The sequence below is a fragment of the Triticum aestivum genome, chromosome 1D, assembly GCF_018294505.1.
Source record: "Triticum aestivum cultivar Chinese Spring chromosome 1D, IWGSC CS RefSeq v2.1, whole genome shotgun sequence".
Classification (NCBI taxonomy): domain Eukaryota; kingdom Viridiplantae; phylum Streptophyta; class Magnoliopsida; order Poales; family Poaceae; genus Triticum; species Triticum aestivum.
The window spans coordinates 81,245,448-81,256,619 of NC_057796.1; the positions used below are offsets into that span (position 1 = coordinate 81,245,448).

The 11,172-nt window shown below is 46.3% G+C and overlaps 1 protein-coding gene and 1 long non-coding RNA gene across 2 annotated transcripts; one reads left to right on the top strand and one right to left on the bottom strand.

Annotated features, from left to right (window-relative positions):
• Positions 1-255: 255 nt before the first annotated feature.
• LOC123180439 (uncharacterized) lies at positions 256-6,878 on the top strand. The gene is made up of 5 exons (XR_006491004.1): positions 256-500; positions 1,308-1,366; positions 1,903-1,998; positions 2,127-2,177; positions 6,504-6,878. It is a non-coding gene; the product is annotated as an uncharacterized lncRNA (long non-coding RNA).
• A 201-nt stretch (positions 6,879-7,079) lies between these two features.
• Positions 7,080-9,482, bottom strand: LOC123180438 (laccase-19-like). The gene is made up of 2 exons (XM_044592493.1): positions 9,331-9,482; positions 7,080-8,946 (listed from the first exon to the last, which is right to left on the bottom strand). Exons 1-2 carry the CDS (start codon positions 9,430-9,432, stop codon positions 7,282-7,284), a joined length of 1,767 nt encoding a protein of 588 aa, XP_044448428.1. The 5' UTR covers positions 9,433-9,482; the 3' UTR covers positions 7,080-7,281.
• Positions 9,483-11,172: the final 1,690 nt, after the last annotated feature.

Sequence of the window (11,172 nt, forward strand, 5' to 3'; positions counted from 1 at the left end):
ATGAAGAATCCACGTGCATCTTTATTTGCTCTTAATTTGTACTGTACTAATTAACATAAACGGAACTGCTAAATCTCAGTCGACTGAGACTTCGCGAAGTCTCAGTCGACGAGCTAGCCATTGGATGCTTTGGTTGTTCCAAGATTCGTGTTCGGTGCTTTGCCCTATGTTTCGGCCTATATAAGGCGCCGACCGGCCCGTTTTTCTTTTTTTTTAGTCGGAGCGTCATCGCGCTTGCCTTTTGTGGGCTGGACAGGTGCTCGGGGTGGGCCTTTTTGTTTGTTTGTTCTTTTTTTTACTGTCTTGTTTTTTTGGCCGCAGTAAAGAAATGGAATGGGAAGCGGCGGCCGAGAGCACCCCGTGGCCAGTAATCAGTCCATTTCTTCGTCTATCTCTCTGTTCTTTCTCTGTAAAAAAGCCAAAGATCTCTGCGGTGGAACGAAAGAAATCGCCTTTGCTCTTGAACGGCCAGTGAGAGCCTGGGCGATGCTGCTAGTGGAGTAAGTGTTACCCTCTTTCCTCCAATTTTTTTGTTTATTTGTTGGCGCTCTGCTTCAGATCTGAGGGGATTGGGTTCCATTTTTTGTTTGGATCAAGTCTAGATTAGTAGCTTGAAGCATGAAATCCCTCCCAGATTTAGTCCTTTTTTCGTGTCCTTTTTCTTCAAGCAGTGGTATGTAGTGCGTCCATTTTTGTTTGATTTTTTTCAGATTGCTGAAACCCTTGTGCAATCAGTAGCATGTTGAAATCATTCTCTGGAAACAAGAGGATTAATACTGAACCTATCACTAGGAGTGACATGTTTTTTTTTCAGATTTTGCTGAAACCCTATTAATCAGTAGCTTGTTTTGAAACCATTCTCTGGAAACAAGAGATTATTACTGAACCTATCACTAGGAGTGGGCTTGTATTTTTTTGTTTTTTCAGATTTTTGCTGAAACCCTATTAATCAGTAGCATGTTCAAATCTTTCTAAGGAGTCAAAGAGAATGATTACTGAACGTATTTTCTAGCAGTAGCATTTTTTTGTTTTTCAGATTTTGCTGAACCCTAGAATCAGTACCATGCTCTAATTTTTTCTATGGAATCAAGATAATGATTACTGAACCCATCACTAGCAGCGGCATGTTGATTTTTAAATTTTCAGATTTGTACTGAAACCCATTTTTCTGGTGTGGTACTGGTTTTTTACAGTTTTGTGCAGGTGCAAAAGCTCAACAGCACTAGAGCTGACCTGATTGATCTATACATGTGTAGGACCAGAACTAGTACTACGAGTACTACTAATCTTTTTTTTTTGCTTTGTAGGTACTTAGAGATTAATTAGGATCTTTGGCCGAGAAGATCTGGAATAGTATTGAGCAAAAGTACTGCCAGTACTGCTATTTTTATGCTATGACTTTTTGAGAGTCATTAAATCAGGGAGACTTCGTTTGCAGGAGAACAAATATTAATTAAGCTAGTTCTTCCATGCTTCTATACAGGAGGAGCATGTGTTTTTAGGGTGCCTAAGTTGACCTTTTGTTAGGATATAACCTCTACTAGTCATTTTTTTTGACAACTTGATCTTGCTGTTGTTTCTGCTGAGTGCCGACACAGCGGGGATATTTGCTGGCACATGCCCCTAGTAGTTTGTCACCACTGCTATATTAGATTAATTAGGGGCAGCAATAGTTCTTTTTTGTTGTGTATAAATAATGGCGCTTAGCATCTGGTAAGCAGGATTTGGGTTCACACCACAGTCATAAACATACAGGAATAAATGCTGAAATCTAGATATTTTGCAATCATTTCTTTTCTAGTTATGCTTTTCTGAATCCAGTTTTTTACTTTTTCATATTTGTGCTATTAGTGAGTTACCCATTTAATTATTTTCTTTTTTGCTTCTATTTTATGCGCTCAGGAGATGGCTTGTGGAGTTTGTTTGAACCATTGCAACTATGATAGTGAGGGAAGCGGTTTCAGCATGTATGTATGGGAGCACTTCAAAAACGCAGGGGTAACTCACTAGCTTCTTTTTTTAATATATTTTCTCATTTTTTATCCTTTGTTTCTTTTTATATTAGTCTTTGTCATGACACCACTCCTAACTTTTGTTCTTTGCTTTTTTGTGTTCAACCAAAATAGGTTGTGCCATGCAATGAAAGGGTCCGTTTCAACAACATGATGGGAGCGAAGGTGACGTTTGTGGCAAACCAAATACATAATTCAAATCTGAACTGAAAATCTGAACTATAAGCTTTTTGTAGGGTTTTTAGTTTTTGTAACTCTGAACTGCATTTTTTCAAGTATGGATGTACATGTTTTCCAGTTTTCAGCTTTTTTTTTGTTTTCGGTATACTTCAAGTAAAAATCTGAAATTGTTTTACTTGTTTTTGTTATATTTTTTACTATTTTTTGTTATAATAACACATTTTATATTCTTTTTCCTGGAGAGGTTTTTTTAGGAATGATAGTTTGATAGAACACTCATATTTGTCTTACAAGTCAACCCTCGACTCTTAATTGGGGGCTTTTTCGTAGTTTTGTAGTTGCACCCTAGGACCCTGCTCCCAGTTGCATGTCAACTATTGGCACTCAACTAGGCTTTTTTCATAGTTTGTAGGGGGGAGGGGCAGTTGGAAGTCAACCCTTGACTCACAATTGAGGCTTTTTCGTAGGCTTTTGTAGTTGCACCCCAGGCCCCCGACCTAGTTGCATGTCAAGTATCGACATGCTCCTAGGGAGGCTTTTTCATAGGTTTTGTAACTGCCCTAGTTGCAAGTCAACCCTTGACTCACAACTATGAATTTTTTCATAGGTTTTTGTAGTTGCCCCCAATTTGCAAGTCACCCCTCGACTCGCAACTAGGGGCTTTTTCATACATTTTCTGTAGTAGCCTGAGTTGCAAGTCAACCTTTTGACTCACATCCTGGGAGCTTTTTCCTAGGATTTTGTAGGTGCCCAAGTTGCTAGTCAACGCTTGACTCACAACCCGGGAGCTTTTCCTCGGGATTTTGTAGTTGCACTTGCACCCCTAGGGGCCCGACCCAATGCCAACTCAACCCTCGACCCACAGCTAGGGGCTTTTGTAGGGTTTTGTTGTATTTTCCCAGGGCTTTCTTGTCATAGGGTGAGGGGTGGGGTAGTTGGAAGTCCGAGGGGGAGGGCATTTGCATGTCCAGTAGTAGGCATGCACTTGCAACGGTCACACCCCAACTGCAATTGCATGCCTTCCAACAAGGGATGCAACGAGTTTTTTTGGGGAATTGCATGACCGATACTGGGCATGCAACTACAACTGTGACCACCGACTACAACCGCATTTCGTTAGTTGGCTTGCAACTACAAGTCTCACGCCCAACTGTAATTGCATGTCTGTGTTTTTGTCGTAGGGCGGCGGAGGAGAGAGGGGGTGACGTAGTTGCAAGTGGGGGGGGGGAGTTGCATGTCCGGTACTAGGCATGCAACTGTCACCCATGACTGCAACCGCATGTCCGATAGTAGCTTGCAACTATAGGTGTCGCGCCCAACTATTACTGCATGTCTCCCTACCGAATGCAACTGGCTTTGTGTTTCTGTTGGAGGGGGAAAGAGAGAGGGGAGGTGAGGTAGTTGCAAGTCGAGGGAGGTGGTAATTGCAAGTGCAGTGCTAGGCATGCAACTGCAACAGTCACCCGCAACTGCAATTGCACCACTGCTAATGTTGTTGCAACTAGTCTTTTTGTTTTGTTGGAAAGTGGGAGTTGCATGTGTCATACTAGGCATGCAACTGTAGTCGTCACCCCCGACTACAAACTGCATGCCTTTCAAAGTGGTCGCAACTAGTCCTTTTGTTTTGTTGGAAGGTGGGAGTTGCATGTCTGATAGTAGGCATGCAACTGCAATTGTCACCCCCACCCCGCATTTGCATGCCTTCCAACATGTTTGCAAGACAGTAGGCTTTCAACGGCAAGTGTTGCCCCCAACTGCATTTGCATGTCTCCCTACCAACCCGAACCGGCCTTGCGTTTTTGTTGGAGGGCGGCGGGGGTGAGGTAGTTGCAAGTCTAGTACTAGGCATGCAACTGCAAGTGTCACCCCCGATTGCACCTAAAATCTCCCAATATGGTCGCCACTGGTCTATTTGTTTGTGGGAAGGTGGGAGTTGAAGTATGATACTAGGCATGCAATTGCAACTGTCACCACCGGACTGCAACTGCATGCCTTCCAACATGGTTACAACTGGTCGTTTTGTTTTGTTGGAAGGTGGGAGTTGTATGTCCAATATTAGGCATGCAACTGCATGCTTTCCAACATGGTTGCAACTGCATGTTCAACAGTAGGCTTGCAACTGTAGGTGTCACCCCCAACTGCATTTGCATGTCTCCCTACTGACCATAACTAGTCTTGTGTTTCGAGTACTAAGCATGCAACTACAACATTACCTCCGACTGCAACTCTCCCAACATGGTCGCAACTAGTCTTTTTGTATTGTGGGATGGTGGGAGTTGCATGTACGATTCTAGGCATCCAACTGCAATTGTCAACCCCGGACTGCAACTGCATGCCTTCCAATGTGGTCAACTGGCTTTTTTGTTTTGATGGAATGTGTAAGTTGCATCTCTGACACTAGCATGCAACTGCAAGTGTCGCCTCTCAACTACAATTACATGTCTTCCAACATGGTTGCAACTGGGTTTTGTTGGAGGGGACGACAGTGAGAGGAGGGATAGTTGCATGTCCGACACTAGTTATGCAACTGCAAGTTGCATGCCTTCCAATGTGGTCGCAACTGGCCTTTTTGTTTTGATGGAATGTGTAAGTTGCATCTCTGACACTAGCATGCAACTGCAAGTGACGCCTCTCGACTGCAACTACATGTCTTCCAACATGGTTGCAACTGGGTTTTGTTGGAGGGGACGACGGTGAGAGGAGGGATAGTTGCATGTCCGACACTAGTTATGCAACTGCAAGCGTCACCCCCGATTGCAATTGCATGTCTTCCAACATGGCTGCGACTAGGTATTGTTTTGTCAGAGGGGCGGCAGGGAGATGGGGGCAGTTACATGTCTGACGCTAGCCATGTAACTGCAAGCGACGCCCCCAACCACATCTGCATGTTTTCTAACCTGGTTGCAACTCGCCTTTGTTTTGTCGGGAGGAGGGGGCGATGAGGAGAAGGGGGACAGTTGCATGTCCGACATTAGTCATGCAAAAAAGGTGAGACCATTGTTGTACTAACCTAAGCAGCTAGAGGTGAGACTAGCTTTTGATTTCGAATTTCAAATCCATCCAAAACCTGACGCGTGTAAGCACATGATGTTTATTCAGAGTAAGCTCACGCATTGTTTTTTTGGATCTGCACCTTACTTCCGTTTTGATTTTGTTGTCCCAATATCCTAATTGCAAGTGTACTGCTAGAGATGGGTTCATTAAGTACAGATAGTTCCTCTTTTGATTATTTTTAGGTCGAGAGGTCTCCGGTGAAGCTGGATTTTGCAGAGAGTTCTTTTCACCTGAGTTAACCTGAATGTGTGTTTGTTTGTCATTTTTTTAGTTCTCTGAATCTGTGTAGTAGTTTTTGCAGGAATAGTCTTGTTGAGTTTGTAGCTGAATTAAAGGGATTGTTAGCAGTGGTATTTGGTAGGCAGGCTTTTGTTTAAAGAATGAAAATGGACCAAAATATATCTGCATGGTGCGTATTGCTTCAGTTTAACTTGGCATCAACCTTATGTGCTTCCACAACACTCTTTTTTCAAACGGACACTTGCTAACTACAGTAGCACTAAGTCCTCTTTTTTTCTGCAGTCAACATGGATGTGATGTCATGTGTGCTGACGGGGGCTGTAATTTTTGGTGACTTTTTTCGCTGTGCGTCGATGCATGCTTACATTTTCAAATACTAGCAGCAGATCAGTTGCTTGGGGGAGTGGGGAGGGGTGGACATGATTTGGGAGATGTTTGAGGGGCCATGACATTGTGGGATCCCAGGGGAATGATTATATATTTTTTTTGTCTTGTTTTTTTTTAACTCAAGCAATCACTAAAGTTTGTATATTCCTGAAGTAGAGTCGAGACAATGTGTATGCCTGTTCCAGGTTCAGTTTTTGTTTACTATAATGACAACGATGGTGTCTTTGTTATGCTAGCCAGATTTTTTGTAGGCTTGGCAGTGCCCTGCTTGAGATAACAAACATCAAATCATTTGTAAAAGCTGGCTACCCAATCCTGGGCTTTGCACGCGTGTGTGTGTTGGGATGAATGTTTTTCATAACAGAGATCACAACTAGTAGCTGCTGGATATATGTTCAGATTTTTTTTTTCTGTTCAGATTTTTTTTAAATGCGCATGTGTTCAATCTCAGAGATAGTGTCGCTAGTGCACCAGGCGGGCATGATATGCTGATTTACAAACTAGTAGTAGAAATTCTCTTCTAGCTAGTGCCACGATTTTAGCTTCTTCTTTGTCATACTTTCTCCTACCCCCTCTATTTTTAACTTGCTTTCAACACTAATGTATCATATACATTTATGAATACAACAGTGCACAGACACTCACATGGATGACGAAGGATGCGACCCTGAGCAAAAGAAATGCAAAAGGCAAAGAGCAATGTGTTGAAGATATAGAGTCAGAAGAGGGAGGATATCATGTAGAGTACACGGAAGTGTCGGAGGGCTTGCCTACACTGGTTTGTAACCTCTAAATATATTCATATTTTTTCTAGAGTTTTAGTAGTTGATACAGGACGTTAACTAGGAAAAACATGATCTTTAACTTGTTGTGTTGCCTTGTCTCCATGCTTTTTGCTGTAGTTTTAAAATAGCTAATGCATGAATTTTGTTAACTAGCTACTTGGTGTCTATGTAAGTTGCTAGTTGACTTGCTGAAAAAACATCCATAAGTTCCTGTGATCAACTCCATGAACCATGGACAGCACCGTTCAATTTAGCATATAGTTTCTTGTCTCTATCTGCTGGGCTTTATTTTGTTCCTTTTTGTTTGTCCAATAGCTTTTTTCACATGTGTTGGTAAAAAATATTTTCATAGGCCAGCCCGACCCAATCAGAACAAACAAATTAAGAAAGCCCAGCCAAAACAAACAAACAAACAGGAAAATAAAGAAAAAAGCCCAGAAGCCAGGTCGGATATAGTCCAGGAGAGGGAGAGCTGGTCAACAGGCCTAATCTGCATGGGTGACATCAGCCGGCTGAGACTTCGCGAAGTCTCAGTCGACTGATACGTAGACAGACCCTAACATAAAAATTCATGACCCAACTTTCATAAGTACGTCCTTAGTCCTTATCCAGATTAATTAGCTCTATGGCTGAGTTAAGCCATTGGAGCCACACCTCTTGAATTCTGGTGGCGGCGGGGGCAGGCTGGTCTCCGGGGTCGGCCCGTTCTCCACGATGAACGCCGTCGCCATGCCCATGATGATGTGGAACTCGAAATGGCAGTGGAGGTACCACATTCCGGGGTTGTCGGTGACGAAGCGCACAGCAGCCCAGCCGGTCCTGGGCACCTGCACCGTGTTCCTCAGCTGTGGGTTGTGATAGTTGAACTTCTCGGGGTCTGTTTTGGGGTTGTAGTTGCCGATCCCCATGGCGAGGACGAAGAAGTCGTACCCATGGAGGTGCATGGGGTTTGAGTCGCTCTGCAGCAGTGCCGTGCTCTGGAAGATGATCTCCACTGAGGTGTTGTACCGGAATCTCCGTAGCTTGGTCGCCTTGAACATCGGCTCCAGCGCCTCCTCCAGTGGGCCCGGCGGGATCAGGGCGCGGTCGGTATAGTTGTACGGGTGCGGTGGATGGTCGGGAAGGTCCTCCGTGTACAGGCCACTTGTCCGGCCGTCGTAGTACCTCTCGAGGAGGGACGTGTTGGTCGGGTGGCGGAAGGACACATTGTTCATGGTGGCCACAACAATGGTCTCGCGACTCCGTCGGCGCTGGCACGTCTTCGTGCCGTTGCGGCAGATGGAGCCAAGGCCAAGCGTGAAGTAGAGGCGCTCCTCGACGTCCATGGGAACGCGGTGGCGGTCTGGGTGGGCGAGGCCAGTGAGGTTGTTGTGAAAGTAGTAGGACGGCATGGTGTTATGCTGGCTGGGCATGAGCGGCGTCGACACCGGCAACCCATTGTTGTTGTGGGAGGATCCGGCGTAGCGGACAAGGCCGCGGGAATCGAACCCTGGGATCTGCGGGTCAGGCTCCGGCGGCTGGTTCGCGAGCGCAACCATATGGTAGTGTGCGGGCGGGGCGTCGGCGGCCATGAGCACGTCGATGGCCTCCCCTGGCGCGACGGTCACCATGTCCGTCTTGTACGGTGTCAGGTAGTACCCGTCGGCGCCCACCACCGTGAACGTGTGCCCAGCGACCTTGAAGTAGTACTCCGAAAAGAGGGCCGTGTTCACGATCCGCAGCAGGTATGTCTCCCCGCGCACCACGTCAAGGACGAAGCTCTCCTCCGGCTTGCCGGAGCAGTTCTTGAGGTCGCCGAGCTTACCGTTGATGGTCGCCGACAACGGGTTGTCGGCAAAGTTACCGTCGTGCATCCTCTTGTCGAGCTCGACGAGGTCGAGCTGCCACCACTCACCGATGATGATGGGGACGTCTTTGGCGGGCGTCGGGAATGGGTACCTCCCGCCTTTGGGGCGGATGATGAAGGCGCCGGCGACTGTGGCACGAAGGCACGTGACGTGGGCATGCCACCATAGCGTGCCAACCTGGCCGGTGACGTTGAAGCGGTACATGTGCTTGCCGCCGGGAGGGATGGGGCATTCGGTGACGAAGCCGGCGCCATCGGACCAGCAGCTCCTGATCTGCCGGACGCCATGCCAGTGGATGGTGAGCCCATGAGGGAGACGGTTCACGACGTGGACGACAACCGTGTCGCCGTCGGTGACGTGGATGGTGGGGCCCGGGAGCTGCCCGTTCACCACGTAAATCTTGGTCGTGTTGCACAGGTGCGTCTGGTTCATCTCGTGGACCTGAACATCATTAATCAGATAATTGATTGGTCAATAGTGGTTCATCTCGTGCACCTGAACATCATTAATCAACTACTAATTGATTGGTCATTAGTCAACTAATGAGATCTCATAACTAATCAAGAGGTTATAGATAGGAATCGCAAAAAGAAAGTTATACAGTAGATAGGAGTAGCAAAGCTATAGTGCATACTCTATCCAACGTAGTAAGCCTAAGATTTTAGCGAGCCCAAAGCAAGATAACTGTCTTCACGACCTTCCAAAGTTAAACGAATCATGCTACAATTACGGACAATATATACTCCACCAAAGTTAAACCTACCATGAAGTGATCAACAACATATCATAATTAACCAGATAGAAAGATATATATATTGTACTCACGACAAAGGTGTGCTCCACGACCGCCGCCTCGCCGCCGGCCGCCGCCAGAGCCGCAAGGACAACGGCGCAGAAGATGGTCGCCGCCATGGAGAGCTTCTCCATGCTTGGTTGCTCTGCAAGCTCAGTGCTCTTGATCAGTAGTTGGCTACCCAACTCGCTGCTCAGTGGAAAGATGCTTTTGCAAAGCCTGAGCTGTGGCCTATTTATACACTCGTGGGCCAAGGCGTCGGCATCCAACGGCCGTTTGCAACCGCTGACCAGGATAATCAAACCAAGCGATCGACATGAAACGCCATGATAGCATCCATCACGCAAGCCCAGTAGATCACTATGCTACTTTTTCGTACCCCGCAACCTTGTGGCATGGGCATGCATGCAATATGCAATGCATGGCTATTACTATTAGCTAGCTATAGGCTGGCTAGAGATGAGGCTTCAAGGAAGGACCGTGATGTGAAGGGGGGTTACAGATTAGCATCATTGGCACGTACTACACTACTTTTCGTTGCGCCGGTAAGAGGCCACCTAACCTTTCGCCTTGAGGCTAAATTAGTTTAGCAGTACTTGATAATCCAGAGACAATGACAAAGTCAATCGTGACTATGAATTAAGCGACGAGACTTCCTCTAGCCGGCATGAGAAAGTGCAGTGCGCACTGAGTTAACGCGGGATCAAAAGAGGGATGGAAGGACGGAGTACTGTTTTTCAGTAACCTAATTAGGCGTTCATGAATGGGCATCATCACGCAAATCGGTCGGCACTGTAGTACTTAGGGCAACTCTAACGGATCCCCAATAAGTTGACGAAGTAAAAGGCTTATATATATATACTTCACTAAGTTTTGGCCAGACCTAACCGATCCGCTAAACTTAGGGAGTAGAAAAAATCATTTGCATTTCAATTTCGGCCATTGAAACACATTTCTTTACTTTTTTTATTTCATTCAATGACATTGGATTACATAATAATTCACCATGTATTTGCTAGAAGAGCAAGACAAAAGAAAACAAGAACCACAATTAGACATTTTAGAAGATATCCAACTTTCATAACTGCTTCCACTAGTTGGATTAATATCTTCTCGATGTCTTTATTGTTGATCTGCGGATTCTCGACCTTGCATATTTCATTCTTCTTCTTTGATTCTAAAGAAGTAGACGTTGTTTCCCTCTAATCTCCCATCTAGTCTCATCTTTAGCCTCAATTCTAGTAACGAGTGCACGAACATCTATTTGATTTACGTGCTATCAATAGATTGATGTAATCTTCTTCCCAATACCAAAACGAGCATCCATCATCCTACACACATAGATGAGTATCAATGAGCTACTGAAATTGAACTGAATCTAGTGAAAACCGAATCAAAACAAGCACATACCTCATCGTTTGTGCATTTGAAGAACACCCATTGGGATGTTGCGGCGTGGTAGAAACTCGACGCACCACTTGTCGTGTGCAGTCGTCGCACTGTATGACCGGCAGCTGCGAGCCGGCGAGCCGCTGCGCCAGCGCCGAGCCCGGGCGACGGCCGGCCGTGTATTTGTCGGTGAATCGACGACGGGAGTGATTAAAGTGGCTAGAGGAAGAGCCGGTACCTGCATGTGGCGCGGAGGCTTTGTCGGGGCTTTGTGGGCCATTTCCCGCCAATCCATGGCAAGGCGCAGCCGCCGCTGGCCGGAAACGCCAAATCTGGCGGTGGCGACAGCAGCCGCAGATCCCCTCGATTTTCGGTCGGCGGCGGGACGAGGAGGTGGTGGAGGACAGCGGTGGAGCCTACAAAGCTTCCCCGGCAGTGGACCGGTGCCGGCGGGGAGGAGGAGGGGTAGGAGGGGCGGTGGGTGC

Coding starts and splice junctions, on each gene's coding strand:
- LOC123180438 (XM_044592493.1), bottom strand. CDS start 9,432: ATGGAGAAGCTCTCCATGGCGGCGACCATCTTCTGCGCCGTTGTCCTT. Junction 8,947..9,330: donor TCGTGGAGCACACCTTTGTC/GTGAGTACAATA, acceptor AATGATGTTCAG/GTCCACGAGATGAACCAGAC.